At 39.5% G+C, this 24862-nt stretch overlaps 1 protein-coding gene across 1 annotated transcript in view; it reads right to left on the bottom strand.

Moving 5' to 3' along the window:
• The window catches only part of MCM8 (minichromosome maintenance 8 homologous recombination repair factor), a 465182-nt gene that overhangs the window by 230549 nt on the left and 209771 nt on the right, over nucleotides 1-24862 (bottom strand). The window contains exons 8-14 of the mRNA XM_053712690.1: nucleotides 24005-24090; nucleotides 16859-16977; nucleotides 15534-15732; nucleotides 15013-15043; nucleotides 12707-12847; nucleotides 12298-12439; nucleotides 3760-3955 (exon numbers count right to left, since the gene is read on the bottom strand). Of these exons, the coding sequence (XP_053568665.1) occupies nucleotides 3760-3955; nucleotides 12298-12439; nucleotides 12707-12847; nucleotides 15013-15043; nucleotides 15534-15732; nucleotides 16859-16977; nucleotides 24005-24090 (914 nt within the window). The remainder of the gene's footprint in view (nucleotides 1-3759; nucleotides 3956-12297; nucleotides 12440-12706; nucleotides 12848-15012; nucleotides 15044-15533; nucleotides 15733-16858; nucleotides 16978-24004; nucleotides 24091-24862) is intronic.

Below are 24862 nucleotides of genomic sequence, written 5' to 3' on the forward strand. Positions count from 1 at the left end.
TCCTACATTCCTGAACCACCAAACACCACCACGCTGCAGACCTAATACACTTGGAACCCCACAAGTGCACTTAGCAACAGAGACGATGCCGCCATCAGAGAAGGGATAGATGTGCTGTCAGAGCATGCAAAATTAAGCCCCGCCCATCGTGGGCGTCATTCAAAGTAAAAATTTTACCGCAATGACCGACACAGTAAAAATACATCAACTTTATACAGGACTAATAACAGTGATTTCACCTGCTACAGACTAGTCCCCCAAACCGGAGCCATAAATACAAACATCCCCAGAGTCAGCCCAATGTACAGAGACTCCCTGCACACACGTCTCCCAGTGCCTCTAGCTCATGCATCCATGCTAGAATGTCTGGCCCATATTTTATGTTAGATCCGGTCTGCTTCCTACCCTCTGGCAACCCCAAACCGGCTACTTACAGATACCCCAGTGCTCTTATGAGAATACCCTAATGTCTGGGGGAAAATATAAAGGGAAAATCTCCTTATATATATCAGAACAGTACAGTTAATCTGAGATACCCAGAATAAAAACTGCACTTACCTCTATGCTGAGGATACAGCATAATTATTTTACAGTATCAAGAGGTCCCATCTTCCTCCTGAGGCCCTGTGAAAAAGCAGGGTCTTGGTTATAACTTCACAAGACCATATACAGATAATGCAGCAGAAATATGGGATGCGCAGCGGATACAAAAATCCCCCAGTTCCCATAGTCTAGAAGACTACTCAGAAGCTGCTCTGTAATAAAAGACAGCACCATCGGTACCGTTTGAAAATAAAAAACTCTTTATTGCAGAATCTAAACTGTGTGTTACTCTAAAGGCTTATAGAGTGCTAATAAAATAAAAATACTACTTGCCAACAGAAACCAGTAGAAAGCCAAACCAGTGCTGACACATATCAGCAGAGGATAAGGAATAGGAGTATACTGAAGACCCAGCAGGAGGAGGCAAAGGATAGGACCCTGTGATACCTATGGAAGGCTTGTGACTAATTTGCCATGAGCTGAAAAATGAGACACCACCCATACTCCATAGATATCCCTCTGAGAACCCCTCTCACTGAAGAATCACATGCACATTTTCATTCTTCACCTTCCACCAGCAGAGGCAAAGACAAGACTAGACTAGTTTACCAGTGAGGTGGGAGAGGTTTTATAGAGCTCTTGGGGTTTGGGAATCTTGGATCGTGGACTCTCACTACTTGTATGAAAGAAAGCATAGCTCAGGAGCTGTGAGCTAGTTTAGGAGCTGTGAGCTAGGTGCTGATTGGTGGGTGCACATGTATAATGCTTATCAATAGCTTACCGATGTGTTTAACTGGCTCCCAGTAGTGCACTGCTGCTTCGTCAAAGGATACCAAGAGAATGAAGCAAAATTGATAATAGAATAAATTGAAAAGTTGTTTAAAATTGTAAGCTCTATCTGAATCATGAAAGAAAAATTTTGGGTTTCATATCCTTTTAATTGTCTGAATGGTTCTTTCTTCAAGAAAACATTTACAGTTTTGAAAGGTAATTTACAAAAATATAAATCTATAAAGTCCAAAATGTTTATTTCATGATTTAGAGCATACAATTAAAAAAATCCAATGTATTTCTAATATCAAATGTACTTTTTTCTCCTGGTATCCTTTGTTGAAAAGGCACAGGAGCATGCCCGTTTATGGAGCACTATATGACAGCAATTTTAAAAGAATACAATGTAATGTTGTACATTCCAAGAGCACTAGATGGCAGCAGTGTTTCCTTCAGTGCTTCAGGCAAATGCATGCTACCTACCTAGGTATCCTAGATATGCTCTTCAACAAAGAATGAAGCAAATTTATAATAGAAGTAATTTGGATATTTTTTTTTTATGCACTATCTAAATAAAAAGCAACATACACACGTAAATAAATATATATATTTTTGTATCCATACAAATTGAATATATTGCATTAATTCCCTCCTAGATAATAGTTTTATAATGGGATACAGAAATCTATTTTAGGTAGATCTTTTGATTATTATCATGTGCAATATTGATACATTTTTTTCGGACATTTCAATCTTTTGCTGTAAAATACTATGAATGACCACTAGGTGTCACTGTAATCTAGACGTTTAGACCACTCAGTTTCAATTTTTTTGTGCACCACAACTTATAGGAATATCTATTTAAAAATACGTAGAACATATTCTGCTATGTGAAAAGCATTGGATTGTGAAATATGTGCAGTAAATACATAAACACTATTAAATATGAATATTGCATAAATATGATTTTACATGCTTTGATCTACTTGACTGCAAAGTGCTCCAATGCACTTTATATATACAGTATATATATATATATATATATATAGATAGATAGATAGATAGATAGATAGATGTATACATATGTATTTATATGTCTATAAATACATATGTACACACATATAAATACATATGTACACACATATAAACATGTATATGTATGTACCTCTATGTTAAAGTCCTTTGTCTGCCTTTTTTTCCGAATACCTGAGACATCATATGTTTGAGTTCTTATAACTTTTTTTGTGCAATATTTTTTTTTCTTTTTAATAATTTTTATAAGATACTGTTATTATGAATGTAACTTTAATTTATAATGTATTTTTGATGACTTTTGTGACACTTTTGTTTAATAGTAATTATTCTATTGTAAATCTCGATTGTGTTCGTGTTTGTATTTACTTAAACTTGTAAAATGAGCACTATTTCCGACGCACGCAGACAGCAGTGATAAACCTGATATTGCTTGCACGTGACTGTTAGCGCGCCACTCTTAATCTGACCCTATGTGTTTAACTGCATAAAGTGCAGATTATGGCCCGTGATTGTTCGCTATATGTGCATAATGCTCATAACTTGCTCAGTCAGGTCCTATTTTTGAGCTGTAATGTGTTGCATCTCCCAAGTGGGACCTAGCCTACATGTTTAACCCCTTGACAGGGTATTAAAAGGGACAGTAAAGTCACTTCTTTTCTCTCATGATTCAGATAGAGAATGCAATTTTAAACAACTTTCCAATTTACTTCTATTATAAAATCTGTTTTGTTCTCTTGGTATTCTTTGTTGAAGACTGATAGGCGCTTAGGCGCGTGCACATGTCTATAAGAGTCTAGGCAGCTGTTTTTGGAACTATGTATAACATTGCTATAAACAATGCTGAAAACACTGGTGTCAGGTGGCTTAAGACATGCACGCTCCTGAACTCACCTAGTATTACTCTTTAACAAAGGATACAAACAGAACTATGCAAATTGATAAAAGAACTAAATACAAAAAAAATATTAAACTTTCGTGCCCTATCCAATCAGCTGAAGTTTAATTTTGACTTTACTGTCCCTTTAAACCCCATAAAAAAGGATAAATACAAGGTATATTACTGTAACACTCCCTTTTAGCTCCAGGTGACGATATGGCCAGAGATTGGAACATAAGCATGTATTCTTGCTCCTTATATGCTGACCAGCTGTATCCTCCTCTGGAGAGACACAGGTCCGCAGGGGTTGTGAGAGAAAGAAATTTATTAAAAAAAAAAAAAAAGAAAATGTGCAAACAAAATAGAATATTTTATTGATTGTGGTTGCTATAAGTGTACATTGTGGGCATCTTATGATGTTATTATGCATTTTCCTGTGTGTTCCTTTATGAGCATCTAAAAATTGGAGTTACAATCACTATGCACCATCACTTTCATATTTAAAAAAAAAAAAGAAATAAAGACAAACTCACTTTAAATTCTCTGACACCGTCTTGCCTTTATTGTAGTGCCCACCCACTGGGTTTGCAGCAGCGATGATTGATGTTCTGGCTGGCAGGCTGCAGACAATTCCTGCTTTTGCGAGACTAATGCTCTGTTGCTCCATAGCTTCCAGCAGAGCCTGATGTTGATTGCCCATCTTATCAAATTCATCTATTCCACAAATACCTGCACAAATAGCTAATCAGACGATTGTTCAAGAAATATACAGCATCACAATTACAGATATTTATGAATATGTATCCAACTGATTTTATTGAATAACAGTACATAAATATTTCACTGTAGGCTTTATTTCAGTTAGGGTTGTATTTGCAAAGCTACACCTCTCCATAAGACACCTTTCATCACATTTTCTGATCATGCTTCTTCAAGAAATATTTTGAACAAAGCTGTGACTTGCTTTTATTTGTAAAATAGAATCTCATGGTGTAGCACAAAAGCACATCAGAAAAACTAAATAAATAAATAAAATAAAAAGTAGAATGTATGAGGATAAATGATACACTAAGTCTGGGTACCCATAAAATGAGTTTGAATTAGTTAACCTTCTAATTGATGTTGATGATGAAAGGCTCCATTTATCAAGCTGCGTATGCATTATACCGCTCCTTCCGAACCTTTACGCCAGCTCTCAGATGGCGGATTGAAATCACTGACAGGTTTCGTCCAGGGTAATTGATGGCCCCTACTCATGCGCCATTGGGCTAACATGAGCAGGGGGCGGCATTGCACAAGCAGACGCTGCAATCCCAGGCAGTCAAACATAGATTTTGACGGCAGATAAGAGCCATAGGCCCAGCAAGTCTGCCTATATTTCCTAAAAGTATAAAGTTACATAGTTGGTAGGATAGCCTTATGCTTATCCCAAAGTCATGCTGTCTGGAGTAATCTGATCCACCCCACCCCCCGATCAGTGTTTAGCATCAGAAACACAGGCATTTTTTTTTTCAACTGAGTTCACAGCAGCTTATTTGCTTCTAGGCATGCTCCAGCAGATGAGTATTAAAGTCTTGCATTTTACCAAATCAAAGGAGAGATAGATACAGCCATATAAGGAATTAAGGCTAATGCGCAGTAGGAGCACAGATGGGGTGCGGGGAGTGTTAAGCTACCAAGGCAGTATTAGTAATATTACTGCTCATTGGTTACATATACTGTACCCATGAATCACATAGGAAGCTAGGCAATATCGGCGCCATCGGAAAATTCCTAATCAGAGATTAAATAGATACTCCAAGGTTTGACACAATGTAATCAAAAGGATATTGCAACAGTAGCGCTCGTGTGATGTGTGGATATATATGGCAGTGCTAAGTCCTTATAGTGATAGCTGAATGTAATAGCCTTGTGGTCAGGATAAAGCACCAAAATAGCCACAGTGACTACAGCAATGATTGCCAAGTGCAATTTAAAATACAGGAGCTGTATTTGTTAAATACATAACTCGAGTAGATGCGCCTGTTTGTCAGAAAGTCTATATAAGAAATTATACCAAAAGTATCATGAATTTTTCCTGGTGAAAAAAACAGAATTTATGTTTACCTGATAAATTACTTTCTCCAACGGTGTGTCCGGTCCACGGCGTCATCCTTACTTGTGGGATATTCTCCTCCCCAACAGGAAATGGCAAAGAGCCCAGCAAAGCTGGTCACATGATCCCTCCTAGGCTCCGCCTTCCCCAGTCATTCGACCGACGTAAAGGAGGAATATTTGCATAGGAGAAATCATATGATACCGTGGTGACTGTAGTTAAAGAAAATAAATTATCAGACCTGATTAAAAAACCAGGGCGGGCCGTGGACCGGACACACCGTTGGAGAAAGTAATTTATCAGGTAAACATAAATTCTGTTTTCTCCAACATAGGTGTGTCCGGTCCACGGCGTCATCCTTACTTGTGGGAACCAATACCAAAGCTTTAGGACACGGATGAAGGGAGGGAGCAAATCAGGTCACCTAGATGGAAGGCACCACGGCTTGCAAAACCTTTCTCCCAAAAATAGCCTCAGAAGAAGCAAAAGTATCAAATTTGTAAAATTTAGTAAAAGTGTGCAGTGAAGACCAAGTCGCTGCCTTACATATCTGATCAACAGAAGCCTCGTTCTTGAAGGCCCATGTGGAAGCCACAGCCCTAGTGGAATGAGCTGTGATTCTTTCAGGAGGCTGCCGTCCGGCAGTCTCGTAAGCCAATCTGATGATGCTTTTAAGCCAAAAAGAGAGAGAGGTAGAAGTTGCTTTTGACCTCTCCTTTTACCAGAATAAACAACAAACAAGGAAGATGTTTGTCTAAAATCCTTTGTAGCATCTAAATAGAATTTTAGAGCACGAATTACATCCAAATTGTGCAACAAACGTTCCTTCTTTGAAACTGGATTCGGACACAAAGAAGGCACGACTATCTCCTGGTTAATGTTTTTGTTAGAAACAACTTTCGGAAGAAAACCAGGTTTAGTACGCAAAACCACCTTATCTGCATGGAACACCAGATAAGGAGGAGAACACTGCAGAGCAGATAATTCTGAAACTCTTCTAGCAGAAGAAATTGCAACCAAAAACAAAACTTTCCAAGATAATAATTTAATATCAACGGAATGTAAGGGTTCAAACGGAACCCCCTGAAGAACTGAAAGAACTAAATTGAGACTCCAAGGAGGAGTCAAAGGTTTGTAAACAGGCTTGATTGTAACCAGAGCCTGAACAAAGGCTTGAACATCTGGCACAGCTGCCAGCTTTTTGTGAAGTAACACAGACAAGGCAGAAATCTGTCCCTTCAGAGAACTTGCAGATAATCCTTTCTCCAAACCTTCTTGAAGAAAGGATAGAATCTTAGGAATTTTTATCTTGTCCCAAGGGAATCCTTTAGATTCACACCAACAGATATATTTTTTCCATATTTTGTGGTAGATTTTTCTAGTTACAGGCTTTCTGGCCTGAACAAGAGTATCAATGACAGAATCTGAGAACCCTCGCTTTGATAAGATCAAGCGTTCAATCTCCAAGCAGTCAGTTGGAGTGAGACCAGATTCGGATGTTCGAACGGACCTTGAACAAGAAGGTCTCGTCTCAAAGGTAGCTTCCATGGTGGAGCCGATGACATATTCACCAGGTCTGCATACCAAGTCCTGCGTGGCCACGCAGGAGCTATCAAGATCACCGATGCCCTCTCCTGATTGATCCTGGCTACCAGCCTGGGGATGAGAGGAAACGGCGGGAATACATAAGCTAGTTTGAAGGTCCAAGGTGCTACTAGTGCATCTACTAGAGTCGCCTTGGGATCCCTGGATCTGGACCCGTAGCAAGGAACCTTGAAGTTCTGACGAGAGGCCATCAGATCCATGTCTGGAATGCCCCACAATTGAGTAATTTGGGCAAAGATTTCCGGATGGAGTTCCCACTCCCCCGGATGAAATGTCTGACGACTCAGAAAATCCGCTTCCCAATTTTCCACTCCTGGGATGTGGATTGCAGACAAGTGGCAGGAGTGAGCCTCCGCCCATTGAATGATTTTGGTCACTTCTTCCATCGCCAGGGAACTCCTTGTTCCCCCCTGATGGTTGATGTACGCAACAGTCGTCATGTTGTCTGATTGAAACTGTATGAATTTGGCCTTTGCTAGCTGAGGCCAAGCCTTGAGAGCATTGAATATCGCTCTCAGTTCCAGAATATTTATCGGGAGAAGAGATTCTTCCCGAGACCAAAGACCCTGAGCTTTCAGGGGTCCCCAGACCGCGCCCCAGCCCACCAGACTGGCGTCGGTCGTGACAATGACCCACTCTGGTCTGCGGAAACTCATCCCCTGTGACAGGTTGTCCAGGGACAGCCACCAACGGAGTGAATCTCTGGTCCTCTGATCTACTTGTATCGTCGGAGACAAGTCTGTACAATCCCCATTCCACTGACTGAGCATGCACAGTTGTAATGGTCTTAGATGAATTCGCGCAAAAGGAACTATGTCCATTGCCGCTACCATCAAACCTATTACTTCCATGCACTGCGCTATGGAAGGAAGAGGAACAGAATGAAGTATTTGACAAGAGTTTAGAAGTTTTGATTTTCTGGCCTCTGTCAGAAAGATCCTCATTTCTAAGGAGTCTATTACTGTTCCCAAGAAGGGAACCCTTGTTGATGGAGATAGAGAACTTTTTTCTACGTTCACTTTCCACCCGTGAGATCTGAGAAAGGCCAGGACAATGTCCGTGTGAGCCTTTGCTTGTGGAAGGGACGACGCTTGAATCAGTATGTCGTCCAAGTAAGGTACTACTGCAATGCCCCTTGGTCTTAGCACCGCTAGAAGGGACCCTAGTACCTTTGTGAAAATTCTTGGAGCAGTGGCTAATCCGAACGGAAGTGCCACAAACTGGTAATGCTTGTCCAGAAATGCGAACCTTAGGAACCGATGATGTTCCTTGTGGATAGGAATATGTAGATACGCATCCTTTAAATCCACCGTGGTCATGAATTGACCTTCCTGGATGGAAGGAAGAATTGTTCGAATGGTTTCCATTTTGAACGATGGAACCTTGAGAAACTTGTTTAGGATCTTGAGATCTAAGATTGGTCTGAATGTTCCCTCTTTTTTGGGAACTACGAACAGATTGGAGTAGAACCCCATCCCTTGTTCTCCTAATGGAACAGGATGAATCACTCCCATTTTTAACAGGTCTTCTACACAATGTAAGAATGCCTGTTTTTTTATGTGGTCTGAAGACAATTGAGACCTGTGGAACCTCCCCCTTGGGGGAAGCCCCTTGAATTCCAGAAGATAACCTTGGGAGACTATTTCTAGCGCCCAAGGATCCAGAACATCTCTTGCCCAAGCCTGAGCGAAGAGAGAGAGTCTGCCCCCCACCAGATCCGGTCCCGGATCGGTGGCCAACATCTCATGCTGTCTTGGTAGCAGTGGCAGGTTTCTTGGCCTGCTTACCTTTGTTCCAGCCTTGCATTGGCCTCCAGGCTGGCTTGGCTTGAGAAGTATTACCCTCTTGCTTAGAGGACGTAGCACTTGGGGCTGGTCCGTTTCTGCGAAAGGGACGAAAATTAGGTTTATTTTTGGCCTTGAAAGACCTATCCTGAGGAAGGGCGTGGCCCTTGCCCCCAGTGATATCAGAAATAATCTCTTTCAAGTCAGGGCCAAACAGCGTTTTCCCCTTGAAAGGAATGTTAAGCAATTTGTTCTTGGAAGACGCATCCGCTGACCAAGATTTTAGCCAAAGCGCTCTGCGCGCCACAATAGCAAACCCAGAATTTTTCGCCGCTAATCTAGCCAATTGCAAAGTGGCGTCTAGGGTGAAAGAGTTAGCCAATTTGAGAGCATGAATTCTGTCCAAAATCTCCTCATAAGAAGAATCTTTATTGAGCGCCTTTTCTAGTTCATCGAACCAGAAACACGCTGCTGTAGTGACAGGAACAATGCATGAAATTGGTTGTAGAAGGTAACCTTGCTGAACAAACATCTTTTTAAGCAAACCCTCTAATTTTTTATCCATAGGATCTTTGAAAGCACAACTATCTTCTATGGGTATAGTGGTGCGTTTGTTTAGAGTAGAAACCGCCCCCTCGACCTTGGGGACTGTCTGCCATAAGTCCTTTCTGGGGTCGACCATAGGAAACAATTTCTTAAATATAGGGGGAGGGACGAAAGGTATGCCGGGCCTTTCCCATTCTTTATTTACAATGTCCGCCACCCGCTTGGGTATAGGAAAAGCTTCGGGGGGCCCCGGGACCTCTAGGAACTTGTCCATTTTACATAATTTCTCTGGAATGACCAAATTCTCACAATCATCCAGAGTAGATAACACCTCCTTAAGCAGGGCGCGGAGATGTTCCAATTTAAATTTAAATGTAATCACATCAGGTTCAGCTTGTTGAGAAATTTTCCCTGAATCTGAAATTTCTCCCTCAGACAAAACCTCCCTGGCCCCCTCAGATTGGTGTAGGGGCACTTCAGAACCAATATCATCAGCGTCCTCATGCTCTTCAGTATTTTCTAAAACAGAGCAGTCGCGCTTTCGCTGATAAGTGGGCATTTTGGCTAAAATGTTTTTGATAGAATTATCCATTACAGCCGTTAATTGTTGCATAGTAAGGAGTATTGGCGCACTAGATGTACTAGGGGCCTCCTGTGTGGGCAAGACTGGCGTAGACGAAGGAGGGGATGATGCAGTACCATGCTTACTCCCCTCACTTGAGGAATCATCTTGGGCATCATTTTCTCTAAATTTTGTGTCACATAAATCACATCTATTTAAATGAGAAGGAACCTTGGCTTCCCCACATACAGAACACAGTCTATCTGGTAGTTCAGACATGTTAAACAGGCATAAACTTGATAACAAAGTACAAAAAACGTTTTAAAATAAAACCGTTACTGTCACTTTAAATTTTAAACTGAACACACTTTATTACTGCAAATGTGAAAAAGTATGAAGGAATTGTTCAAAATTCACCAAAATTTCACCACAGTGTCTTAAAGCCTTAAAAGTATTGCACACCAAATTTGAAAGCTTTAACTCTTAAAATAACGGAACCGGAGCCGTTTTTATATTTAACCCCTTTACAGTCCCTGGTATCTGCTTTGCTGAGACCCAACCAAGCCCAAAGGGGAATACGATACCAAATGACGCCTTCAGAAAGTCTTTTCTATGTATCAGAGCTCCTCACACATGCATCTGCATGTCATGCTTCCCAAAAACAAGTGCGCAATAGAGGCGCGAAAATGAGGCTCTGCCTATGATTAGGGAAAGCCCCTAGAGAATAAGGTGTCCAATACAGTGCCTGCCGGTTATTTTACATAATTCCCAAGAATAAAATAATTCCTCAAAGCTATGAAGTATAAAATATGCTTATATATCAATCGTTTCAGCCCAGAAAATGTCTACAGTCTTAAAAGCCCTTGTGAAGCCCTTTTTTTCTTATGTAATAAAAATGGCTTACCGGATCCCATAGGGAAAATGACAGCTTCCAGCATTACATCGTCTTGTTAGAAATGTGTCATACCTCAAGCAGCAAAAGTCTGCTCACTGTTTCCCCCAACTGAAGTTAATTCCTCTCAACAGTCCTGTGTGGAAACAGCCATCGATTTTAGTAACGGTTGCTAAAATCATTTTCCTCTTACAAACAGAAATCTTCATCTCTTTTCTGTTTCAGAGTAAATAGTACATACCAGCACTATTTTAAAATAACAAACTCTTGATTGAATAATAAAAACTACAGTTAAACACCAAAAAACTCTAAGCCATCTCCGTGGAGATGTTGCCTGTACAACGGCAAAGAGAATGACTGGGGAAGGCGGAGCCTAGGAGGGATCATGTGACCAGCTTTGCTGGGCTCTTTGCCATTTCCTGTTGGGGAGGAGAATATCCCACAAGTAAGGATGACGCCGTGGACCGGACACACCTATGTTGGAGAAAACAAAATGGTTTTGTGAATAAAGCATAAACTGTGAACACATTTAAATATATATGGTGAAAATGTATATGATCATCATATGTGTGAAGGATTTGTTTACCAAAAGTGTCTTGAGATTAACATGTTCACTGACTCTTTTTATAAGAATGGTGTAAAATTAGTTTGCTCATTCAGCCCAAATGGCTGCTCAGAATTCAAGAAGAAGATCCATTTGCTTTCTGCTTGCAGCAATGTTTTCTCCAAATCTCCACCTCTGATACCTAATTTGATCTTTTGAATACCAAACCATTTTAAGTCAGATTGTGTGGAGCTATGTGATAGGAGAAAATATCTGGTTACTGATGTAATCCTTTTACCTGCTTGCAAGTCTTAAGAGCATTTTTGATACTTCTCAAGTGTTCCTGCAACCTAGTTCTGATTTTTCTGGTTGTCATACATACGTAAATTCTGTCACAGCTAGATTTTAATATGTAGATTACTCCTTCTGTGTGGCAGTTTATGTATGCGTTTATTTTATGACACTTGTTGTTTCGTGCCTTTTCGTGTCCATTTGTCTTTTTAATGTTGCTTTTCGTATTTTTATTTGAGCCCTCACCCCTGCTATTTAGGTAGTTTTTAGGTAGTTTAATCACACTGACTGTGTGAAGTTGCTTTATATCAACCATCTATACTCCCGACTGCTACAAATGCCAATACTGATCTCTATGAATGAGTCTGTATATCTAATAAAATGTTAAGAGTATGTATATGAGTAGTGCTATTGGTCTCTTGTTTCTCAACTTCATCAACAAGCTGTGCACTATTGCTGTAGATCAGTGGTTCCTAAACCTATCCAAATTGAAAAAACACCTAGTTTATCAGTTGTTTTAATTGACACCCCTGTGCTTATGGAGAGACATGCTCTAATCAAACCAATAAAGAGTCAGTAAGGAAAGTTTTAAGACCTACAAATAGTTTTCATGAAACATATAAAATATCTCAATCATTTTACACTTACTTTTAACATACCATGTTAAAGAACCTTGTACTGATCAGAATGAGGGTTTTAGGGTTCATAGAATTTGACTATAACATAACTTTTTAAGTTTATATAATTTTAACCTTGATCTCCTAAGACGAGTGCACCAGCCTCCAAACCAAAATCCCCAGTAACGCTGTCCCGGGATAATGTCACTGTCAAGCCTGAAGTAGTTGTGGTGTTTCCACAAACGTAAACACCACGAGGAGCAACATTGCACACCGCCTACAAACAAACATGTTTTAATAGAATTGTTATTTAGATCTGGACAATAATTAGGATAAGCTTAATAGACTTAAGTCACTAAACCTGATAAGAGGAAACACAGATTCCCCAAACCTGCCTTAGACTACTTTAAGATTAGCAACTAAATTCATAAGTTAAAGCAAGATTTGTAAAATATGCAATAATTTAAAATTATCCCAACATCTAAATAACGAATGAACTCTTAAAATAGAATAAAATGTAAAAAGAAATTTAACTAATGCATACTTGTAACATCTGACTTTTTCCCAAGCCAGGGTCTCCAACTACAAGCATGTGAGGGTCTCCACGAATGGGAATCCTATTTTTGTCATCCACATATTTTTGACAACCACCAAAAAGTGCAAGCGATAGACCGGCTTTGACAACCTATAAAAGGAAACCGTAAATATTGTATACATTCTCTCTGTTGCGCGTATAGAGAAATATGTATAGAGCAGGTGGGGCCGCTCTTTACATCACTACAATACAGAAATGAAAACAAGGATGGAGGAGAAATAACACATAACGAACAAATAAAACTTGTAAAATTATACCACCTATAATGGAGCGATTTACTTTAACATCATCATCAAGTTTAATACACATGTAATTTACCATCACTTTAAGAATAAAAAAAAAATGCAATTGTATAAAATATGGCAATGTACTAATGACAGGGCATGGTACCCCACATTGGAAAGTAGAAGGTCCCAACTTTACAAACTAGGGTCTAATACAACTCTGTGGGATTACCTGTATGATGGAGGTGATCACTATAAAATGGTAATAACATGCAGCAGTACTTGCTCTTTATCCTGAGGTGAAGGGGGCTCCAAAGTATCCCTCTCATCTGAAAGGGCAGAATCTCCTCTTTCAAATACAGACCCCCGCCCCACCCCCCTTGTGGTAAAGAGCACTTAAGGGACATAACCCCCCCCCCAAAAAAAATAATAATCATGATTCAGATAGAGAATACAATTTTAAACAACTTTCCAATTTACTTCTATTATCTAATTTACTTAATTCTCATGGTATCTTTTGTTGAAAAGCATATCTAGCTAGGCTCAGGAGCTTGAAGCTAGCTGCTGATTGGAGCAGAACTTAAAATGCCAATTTGCATTGGCTTACAAATGTGTTCAGCTAGCACCCAGGAGTGCATTGCTGCTTCTTCAAAAAAATATACCAAAAGAACGAAGCAAAATTAATAACAGAAGTAAATTGGAAAGTTGTTTAAAAATGTATAATCTATCTGAGTCATGAAAGAAAAATTTGGTTTCATGTCCCTTCAAGTGCTTCTGCTGTTTTTTGCTGTAAAATGTATAGGTTATTCAATATTAAGGAAAAGTATCACGTTTTAATGCAATACTCTTTATTTGGGCCTCACTGGACTAACACGGCTACTCCAATTGATACAACACGGTAAATAGCAAGAACATTCTACTCATAAATTATATATTACGACTATAGTGCAATAAAAGATATCAAATTGTTTAATAAAAATAATAAAATGCAGTATGTGATGTTTTCTTTAAAAACTACTTATTTGAACCATATTCAATTACATTTTTTCAACAGTAAATTCCAGAGTTAAAAAAAATACTTTCTTGAAATTCTTAATATCTATGCCCCAAACCTCATGATTTTTAATATATATAAAAAAAACTGATATACTGATTTGTAGGTCTAAAAGCAGATCAGAAAAACTACTTCCTGATTAAAATTCTTAGAAATATAGTACATGAATGTAAAAGCAAGTTACATTAGTGCACGTTCACATTTACATAGATACATGTTTTCAATATACATTATTTTGTAAAATATCTTCTAGTAATACTTATTACAGGTTTTGTGATAACTAAACTGTGCCATGACCCTGAAGAATACAGCAGTATGCAGTGTACAAGCATATTCTTGTCCCACACATATGCAAAGTGCTGGTGATGACATATCAAATTATGTCAATGCCGTCATCGCTCAAAGCATGGCACCAAACAGGAATGATCACATACGCAAACTACTGTCATATGTTTGGTGGCACATTAAGAGTTATTACAAAACCTCTGATAACCCGTAATGACCACGACGTACCATGTACGTCACCGATCATTAAGGTCTTGTCTGCTAATAACAGTGCAGCTCTTGCTATTAGACCCTCCCCTCCTTACTACCTAAAATATTGTTGAGAAAACAATCATCATAGAAAGACCAATGACGTACGTCGATGGTGGTTAAGGGGTTAATAAACAAATCTTTGGAAATGCATGCATATTGCAAAAATTCTTCTATTCAATTTTGATATAAACTGTTGTCCATTTCAAATATGGCGCCCTTTTGCCAGGCATTCAAATGAGCATACACATTGTGTTACATTTTAAGCTAAAATCCATGGTAACAAGACTTTCTTGAATTTTTGTGGCTGTACTGATTCATATGCAGGACATATTTTCCTACTTCTGAAAACCTCTTTACATTAACCCCTGCTATAGTGGTAGGTTTCTAGAGAATGAAAGAAAAAGGGTTACATGTTGTACATTGTCAGATTCTATGCTTACCTCATGGCCATATATAGTGGGACAAAGTGAGCTGGAACAAAATAAATATGTTTAACTTAATATTCTCAAATTTACAACACATTATGCACAATTAAACAGTGTGTCTTTTACATACAATAATGATGAGAGCAGGAATAGAAGCAGCATACACCACTTGATTAACAGAAGGACTTTCACTTGAAAATGTAAAACAGTAAATGACTTGCTCATATAAACACCATCATTCCATAACTGATAGGATACCCAAAAAGAGTAAAAATGTAAATTACTTCCACATATAGTCACTGTAATTCCATGACTGATCAATAGGAGGCAGGATATCCATAGAGAGCTTTTAATTTACTTGTGGAAACATAGACACATAGACAAACATTAGTGACACAATCTATATAACAATAAGAGTGTATAGAGGGTGAAGGGTCACGCAAGTCTCTAGATTACACAGAGCTAATGAGTAGAATATTTATGCAGTCAGCCCGTAAGACTCAGCATTGATTAGAAGATTATAAAAGCCCACGTACTTGACTATTAATTTGAGTAGATTTTCTTCAGCTTGTATTTCTTGGATAGCATAGAGATCTTTTAGAGAAAAATCCATAAATGCTCCATGGCTTAGACCATCTTCGGTATCTTTGCTCTTTTGGCCTTTACTGTTACTTACAGAATTTGCCTCTATATACAACAGGAACATGCATTTGTTGTTTTTATTTTTAAACCCTCCTGGAAGATAAAGATACATCATTACGGTCATTTATTCTAAAAAAAAAAATTAATCCATTAACTGCTCAAGTCAAAGAAAAAAAAAAAAGAATACAGGTTACTTAATTGTAAACACAATGTTATTAAAATTATTTTTAATACTGAATACAAATCTGGTGGCAATCGCTAAACAGTATAACACACCAGGAGATCGCTAAAACCAAACCCCAAAACGTTAGACTTCAAAAACAACACATAATGATTGTGCAGTCTAACATGTTTTAGCTTTGTCAGACTTTAATCAGACATAGACAAATTCTGAATTTGGAAGAGGTCTAAGGAAGGGTGCTAAAGGTGAAAAACTGTCTAAAAAAGTAAATATAGCAAGTAAGTAGTTTTAAGAATAATTAGACATTACATTTGATATAGCAAACTAAGTTCTTTTTGAACTTACATGGCTTACATTGAAGGTCATGAGAATCAACAATCAAAAGTTAATTTCAAAAGTACAGTGAAATCTAACATTTGCAAAAAAAAAATAAAAAAAGTAAAATATTAAAGGGATACTGAACCCAAATGTTTTCTTTCAGGATTCAGATAGAGCATGCAATTTTAAGCAACTTTCTAACTTACTTCTATTATACATTTTTCTTCCTTCTCTTGGTATCTTTATTCGAAAAAAACAGGAATGTAAGCTTACGAGCTGGCCCATTTTTGGTTCAGAACCCTTGATAGCAACTTGCTGATTGGTGGCTGAATTTAGCCACCAATAACCAACCGCTACCCAGGTGCTGAACCAAAGATGGGCCGGCTCCTAAGCTTACATTCCTGCTTATTCAAATAAAGATATCAAGAAAAGGAAGAAAAATTGTTAGGAGTAAATTAGAAAGTTTCTAAACATTGCATACTCTAAATCTTGAAAGAAAGTTTTTTTTGTTTAGTATCCCTTTAACAACTCATTCAGAAAAAAATCAGCTAATATTTGTTATTTTTTTTTAAAAAATATGCACTTATCATTAGAGAACACATGCTGTTTGTAATCTTATAAAATAGGTACTAGTGATATTTTGGTAGCGTTTTTAGAAGTGTTGTATACACATGTAAGAAATTAAAATATAATTTGTCACATAGAACATGTGTTACATACCATCTCTAGTATTGGATACTTTAACAATTCCTGTTATAGTCACCATGTCGCCAGGAACACAGCTGTCCACCAAATCATCAATGAGTTCGCACTCAACCGTTCTTGGAATTCTACCAGCTCTGCCCCCCACCAGATCCGGTCCCGGATCGGGGGCTACTCCTTCATGCTGTTTTGTTAGCAGTGGCAGGCTTCTTGGCCTGCTTACCCTTGTTCCAGCCTTGCATTGGTTTCCAGGCTGGTTTGGGTTGTGAGGCATTACCCTCTTGCTTAGAGGATGCAGAATTAGAGGCTGGTCCATTCTGCGAAAGGGACGAAAATTAGGCTTATTTTTAGCCTTAAAAGACCTATCCTGTGGAAGGGCGTGGCCCTTTCCCCCAGTGATGTCTGAAATAATCTCTTTCAAATCAGGTCCAAATAAAGTTTTACCCTTGAAAGGAATGTAAAGCAATTTTGTCTTGGATGACACATCCGCTGACCAAGACTTTAGCCAAAGCGCTCTGCGCGCCACGATAGCAAACCCTGAATTTTTCGCCGCTAATTTTGCTAATTGCAAAGCCGCATCTAAAATAAAAGAGTTAGCCAATTTAAGTGCGTGAACTCTGTCCATAACCTCCTCATATGGAGTTTCTCTACTGAGCGACTTTTCTAGTTCCTCGAACCAGAACCACGCTGCCGTAGTGACAGGAACAATGCATGAAATTGGTTGTAGAAGGTAGCCTTGCTGTACAAAAATCTTTTTAAGCAAACCTTCCAATTTTTTATCCATAGGATCTTTGAAAGCACAACTATCTTCAATAGGAATAGTAGTGCGTTTGTTTAGAGTAGAAACTGCCCCCTCGACCTTGGGGACTGTCTGCCATAAGTCCTTTCTGGGGTCGACCATAGGAAATAATTTCTTAAATATAGGGGGAGGAAAAAAAGGTATGCCGGGCTTATCCCACTCTTTATTTACTATGTCCGCCACCCGCTTGGGTATAGGAAAAGCGTCGGGGGGCACCGGAACCTCTAGGAACTTGTCCATCTTGCATAATTTCTCTGGAATGACCAAATTGTCACAATCATCCAGAGTAGATAACACCTCCTTAAGCAGTGCGCGGAGATGTTCTAATTTAAATTTAAATGTCACAACATCAGGTTCAGCTTGATGAGACATTTTTCCTGAATCTGAAATTTCTCCCTCAGACAAAACCTCCCTCATGGCCCCTTCAGATTGGTGTGAGGGTATGACAGAACAATTATCATCAGCGTCCTCTTGCTCTTCAGTGTTTAAAACAGAGCAATCGCGCTTTCTCTGATAAGTAGGCATTTTGGATAAAAGATTTGCTATGGAGTTATCCATTACAGCCGTTAATTGTTGCATGGTAATAAGTATGGCGCACTAGATGTACTAGGGGCCTCCTGCATGGGCAAAAACTGGTGACACAGTAGGAGATGATGTAGTATCATGTTTACTCCCCTCATTTGAGGAATCATCTTGGGCAATATCATTATTTGTGGCAGTACTGTCCTTACTTTGTTTGGACGCTATGGCACAATTATCACATAAATTTAAATGGGGAGACACATTGGCTTTCATACATATAGAATATAGCTTATCTGAAGGTACAGACATGTTAAACAGGCTTAAACTTGTCAACAAAGCACAAAAAACGTTTTAAAATAAAACCGTTACTGTCACTTTAAATTTCAAACAGAAAACACTTTATTACTGAATATGTGAAAAAGTATGAAGGAATTGTTCAAAAATTACCAAAATTTCACCACAGTGTCTTAAAGCCTTAAAAGTATTGCACACCAAATTTCAGAGCTTTAACCCTTAAAATAACGGAACCAGAGCCGTTTTTCAATTTAACCCCTATACAGTCCCAGATATAGTCTTTGCTAAGACCCAACCAAGCCCTGAGGGGAATACAATACCAAATGACGCCTTCTAAAAGCTTTTTCAGAGATTCTTAGATCCTCACACATGCATCTGCATGCCCTGCTCTCAAAAAACAACTGCGCATTAATGGCGCGAAAATGAGGCTCAGTCTATGACTAGAAAGGCCCCCTGACTGAAAAAGGTGTCCAATACAGTGCCTGCCGTTTTATAAACTAAAAAAATAAAATCAAGCGTTCAATTTCCAAGCAGTCAGCTGCAGAGAAACTAGATTTGGATGTTCGAATGGACCTTGTACTAGAAGATCCTGTCTCAAAGGTAGCTTCCATGGTGGAGCCGATGACATATTCTCCAGGTCTGCATACCAAGTCCTGCGTGGCCACGCAGGAGCTATCAGAATCATCGAGGCCTTCTCCTGTTTGATCCTGGCTACGAGCCTGGGAAGGAGAGGAAACGGTGGAAACACATAAGCTAGGTTGAACGACCAAGGCGCCACTAATGCATCCCCTAGAGTCGCCTTGGGATCCCTGGATCTGGACCCGTAGCAAGGAACCTTGAAGTTCTGACGAGACGCTATCAGATCCATGTCTGGGATGCCCCATAGTTGAGTTAACTGGGCAAAGACCTCCGGGTGGAGTTCCCACTCCCCCGGATGGAAAGTCTGACGACTCAAATAATCCGCCTCCCAGTTGTCTACTCCTGGGATGTGAATTGCAGATAGGTGGCAGGAGTGATCCTCCGCCCATTTGATGATCTTGGATACCTCTCTCATCGCCAAGGAACTCCTTGTTCCTCCCTGATGGTTGATGTAAGCTACAGTCGTCATGTTGTCCGACTGGAATCTTATGAATCCGGCCTTCGCTAGTTGAGGCCAAGCCCGGAGCGCATTGAATATCGCTCTCAGTTCCAGGATGTTTATCGGGAGAAGGGACTCTTCCCGAGACCATAGACCCTGAGCGTCGGTCGTGACAATGACCCACTCTGGTCTGCGGAAACTCATTCCCTGAGACAGGTGATCCTGAGCCAACCACCAACGGAGTGAGTCTCTAGTTACCTGGTCTACTTGAATCTGGGGAGACAAGTCTGCATAGTCCCCATTCCACTGATTGAGCATGCACAGTTGTAATGGTCTTAGATGAATTCGAGCAAAAGGAACTATGTCCATTGCTGCAACCATCAATCCTATTACTTCCATGCACTGAGCTATGGAAGGCTGCAGAATAGAGTGAAGAACTTGACAAACGTTTAGAAGCTTTGACTTTCTGACCTCTGTCAGGAAGATCTTCATTTCTAAAGAATCTATTATAGTTCCCAAAAAGGGAACTCTTGTCGACGGAGACAGGGAACTCTTTTCTACGTTCACCTTCCACCCGTGAGATCTGAGAAAGGCTAGAACAATGTCTGTATGAGCCTTTGCCTTGGAAAGGGACGACGCTTGAATTAGAATGTCGTCTAGATAAGGTGCCACTGCAATGCCCCTTGGTCTTAGAACCACTAGAAGGGACCCTAGCACCTTTGTGAAAATTCTGGGAGCAGTGGCTAAACCGAACGGGAGAGCCATGAACTGGTAATGTTTGTTCAGAAAGGCGAACCTTAGGAACTGATGATGATCTTTGTGGATAGGAATATGTAGGTACGCATCCTTTAGATCCACGGTAGTCATATATTGACCCTCCTGGATTGTAGGCAAAATTGTTCGAATGGTTTCCATTTTGAACGATGGAACTCTGAGGAATTTGTTTAGAATTTTTAAATCCAGAATTGGTCTGAAAGTTCCCTCTTTTTTGGGAACTACAAACAGGTTTGAGTAAAACCCCTGACCTTGTTCCGCTGTTGGAACTGGGTGTATCAATCCCATCTTTAACAGGTCTCCTACGCAATGTAAGAATGCCTGTCTCCTTATCTGGTCTGAAGATAAGCGAGACATGTGGAACCTTCCCCTTGGAGGAAGTTCCTTGAATTCTAGAAGATAACCCTGAGAGACTATTTCTAGTGCCCAGGGATCCGGAACATCTCTTGCCCAAGCCTGAGCAAAGAGAGAGAGTCTGCCCCCTACTAGATCCGGTCCCGGATCGGGGGCTACCCCTTCATGCTGTCTTGGTAGCAGCAGCAGGCTTCTTGGCCTGTTTACCCTTGTTCCAGCCTTGCATTGGTTTCCAAGCTGGCTTAGCCTGGGGAGCGTTACCCTCTAGTCTAGAGGCTGCAGAGTTAGGAGACGGTCCGTTCCTGAAGTTACGAAAGGAACGAAAATTGGACTTATTCTTAGCCTTAAAAGGCCTATCCTGTGGGAGGGCATGGCCCTTTCCCCCAGTGATGTCTGAAATAATTTCCTTCAATTCTGGCCCAAAAAGGGTCTTACCTTTGAAAGGAATATTAAGCAATTTTGTCTTGGAAGATACATCCGCCGACCAAGACTTTAGCCAGAGCGCTCTGCGCGCCACAATTGCAAACCCTGAATTTTTCGCTGCTAACCTCGCCAATTGCAAAGCGGCATCTAAAATAAAGGAATTAGCTAACTTAAGTGCGTGAATTCTGTCCATGACTTCCTCATATGGAGTCTCCATATCGAACCACAAACACGCCGCCGTAGTGACAGGAATAATGCACGAAATTGGTTGGAGGAGGAAACCTTGCTGAACAAAAATCTTTTTAAGCAAACCCTCCAATTTTTTATCCATAGGATCTTTGAAAGCACAATTGTCCTCAATGGGAATAGTCGTGCGTTTGGCTAGCGTAGAAACTGCCCCCTCAACCTTAGGGACTGTTTGCCATGCGTCCTTCCTTGGGTCGACCATGGGGAACATTTTCTTAAATATAGGAGGTGGGACAAAAGGTATGCCTGGTTTCTCCCACTCCTTAGTCACTATGTCCGCCACCCTTTTAAGTATTGGAAAGGCATCAGGGTGCACCGGGACCTCTAGAAATGTGTCCATTTTGCACAATTTTTCTGGAATGACCAAAGAGTCACAATCATCCAGCGTAGTTAGTACCTCCTTAAGTAAGGCGCGGAGATGCTCTAACTTAAATTTAAACGTCACAACATCAGGTTCTGCCTGTTGAGAAATTCTTCCTGAATCAGAAATTTCTCCCTCCGACAAACCCTCCCTCACTGCCAATTCTGACTGGTGTGAGGGTATGACAGATAAATTATCGTCAGCGCACTCTTGCTCTACTGTATTTAAAACTGAGCAATCACGCTTTCTTTGAAATGCTGGCAGTTTGGATAAAATATTAGCTATAGCATTATCCATTACTGCCGTTAATTGTTGCATAGTAACAAGCATTGGCGCGCTAGATGTACTAGGTGTCGCCTGCGCGGGCATAACTGGTGTTGACACAGAAGGAGAGGATGATGAACTATCCCCACTACATTCACTTGAGGAATCATCTTGGGCAACCTTATTAAATGTGACAGTACTGTCCTTACTCTGTTTGGACGCCATGGCACAATTATCACATTCATATAAAGGGGGGACCACCTTGGCCTCCATACATACAGAACATGTTCTATCTGAAGGTACAGACATGTTAGACAGGCTTATACAGGCTATTAATGCAATAAAACCGTTTTTAAACAAAACCGTTACTGTCTCTTTAAATGTTAAACAGAGCACACTTTATTTCTGGATATGTGAAAAACTATGAAGGAAATATCCGATCTTTACCAAATTTGCACCCTAGTGTCTTAATGCCTTAAAAGTATTGCACCCCAATTTTCAAGTATGTAACCCCTTAAATGAGGAAACCGGAGCTGTTTTATCAATTTAGCAATATTAAACCCACTACAGTCCCAGCCACAGCGTTTGCTGCGGCTTCACCTGTCCTTGGGGGTTATTAGTCACCAAAATAAGCCTTCCAGGAACGTTTTTAATGGCCACCAGACCCTCTCACATGAAGCTGAATGCACTGCATCCAAAGGAAACTGCGCAATTATGGCGCGAAAATGAGGCTCTGCCTACTAGAGTGAAAGGCCCTTCCTGACTGGAAAGGTGTCTAAACGACTGCCTGGCGCCTAAAAACGTTACCCAATTATTCTCAGGTTTTAAAAACACTTCAAACCACAGATAAATATTGAATAAAGCAATCGATTTAGCCCACAAAAGTGTCAACCAGTATATAGCCCATTAATAAGCCTTCATTCTATTATGAGTCTAAGAAAATGGCTTACCGATCCCAAAGAGGGAAAATGACAGTCTTCTAGCATTACTCAGTCTTGTTAGAAAATGGACTAGTCATACCTTGAGCAGAAAAGTCTGCAAACTGTTCCCCCCAACTGAAGTTCTCTGGGCTCAACAGTCCTGCGTGGGAACAGCAATTGATTTTAGTTACTGCTGCTAAAATCATACTCCTCTTTTAAACAGAACTCTTCCTCCTTTTCTGTTTTAGAGTAAATAGTACAAACCGGCACTATTTTAAAATAACAAACTCTTGATAGAAGAATAAAAAACTACAACTAACACCACATACTCTTCACCATCTCCGTGGAGATGCTACTTGTTCAGAGCGGCAAAGAGAATGACTGGGGGGCGGAGCCTGAGGAGGGGCTATATGGGCAGCTTTTGCTGTGCTCTTTGCCATTTCCTGTTGGGGAAGAGAATATTCCCACAAGTAAGGATGACGCCGTGGACCGGACACACCAATGTTGGAGAAATATGCAGTTACACGTGTACATCATTTTCATTTGTAATACATAATACTGAATTACAGCAAAAGCTTTAAAAGATGCCAGATGTTCTTTTTCAATCACTCAATGAAACAAACATCTGTTAGTAGGTTGGAGGGAAGATCTAATTTATAGAAATGAGAGTAAACAAACCTTTGACAATTCATGTCTGTAAATAGATCATTTAATGTAGTTTATTAAACAAAGACTGAACACCTGGATGAACCAACACACATGCAAAATGAGTGGGGAGATATGAATCTACATATTTCATTTAACTATGTTCTCAAATGACACCACCGTGATGTAATAATATGGAAATGATAGCAAATATTTTCTTTCATTATCATCTGTTGTGCAGTTGTTCACATTGTAGATGTTGTTCTTAAGATCTGAAAATGAGAAGCTGATTCATGCAGGCAAATAATAATGTCAAATGATTCTTTTGTTCTATTGCTATTATAGTTAAAGCTTTGATCTGGAGGCTATACAAGGGAAAAAACACATGCATAATAAACATGAAGCAGAAGAGATGAAGGGCTTGCACATGTACATTTTTATGCTTTTATTCCAGATATATATGGAAATTGCATGTTGTACTTACTTGATAGACTGCCAGTCCACAGTTACAGTAAGAGGAGAACTTCTGTTTGCACTGAATGTGCGCCCACGGCATTCTGGCACCGGACACTAAATAAGCAAAAGCTTTCATTTTAGTTTTTATAGGAAAATCAATGCAATAGACATCAGAACATTCTTTTTATTTTATGTGTTTGATTTTTACCACTGTATTATACCCAAGATAAGCAGAACAAAGCAAAGTGTAGTCTGTATTCAGCCAGCTATTGCTGTTGTATATTAGATAAAATTAGTCTCTCTCTCTGTTCCTTATATATATATATATATATATATATATATATATATATATATATATATATATATATATATATATATATATATATATTATAGTGCTCATTTAATGGATATTGCTATGTTAAATAAAGCAATCTTTTTTTTCTGAGGGTCTTCTATATTAGCCAGTATGGTAGAAAAATATGAGAACTATGTTCCTTTAATTAGCAATACAGAATAAGGCTTTCCATATACAAGTTAATTTGCCTTTATTTTGTCATTTGAAACAGTTGCTTTTGTGAATTAAAACCACCACATATACTGAAAATATGAATACATTTGTATTCACTACATAGCAGCTATGTAAACTAGAGATATCAGCCATAATCATCCTACCAGTGGGTGTAAAGAGACAGTTAGTAAAATGTTCATTTTCAATTGTTATCTCTAAGAATTAGCCTTGTTTATAATGGGAAATATAAGATAAGGAGGCATTTTTTTTATATATAGAGCTAGAGATAAGATAATATAAGAAGGTCTGTTCTTGCTGCAAGGTCAGCACAATTCAGGCGTGGTGGTTTTAATTAGCGCAACCAGCTAGTTTATATAC

Source organism: Bombina bombina, chromosome 4 (genome assembly GCF_027579735.1).
Source record: "Bombina bombina isolate aBomBom1 chromosome 4, aBomBom1.pri, whole genome shotgun sequence".
Lineage (NCBI taxonomy): Eukaryota > Metazoa > Chordata > Amphibia > Anura > Bombinatoridae > Bombina > Bombina bombina.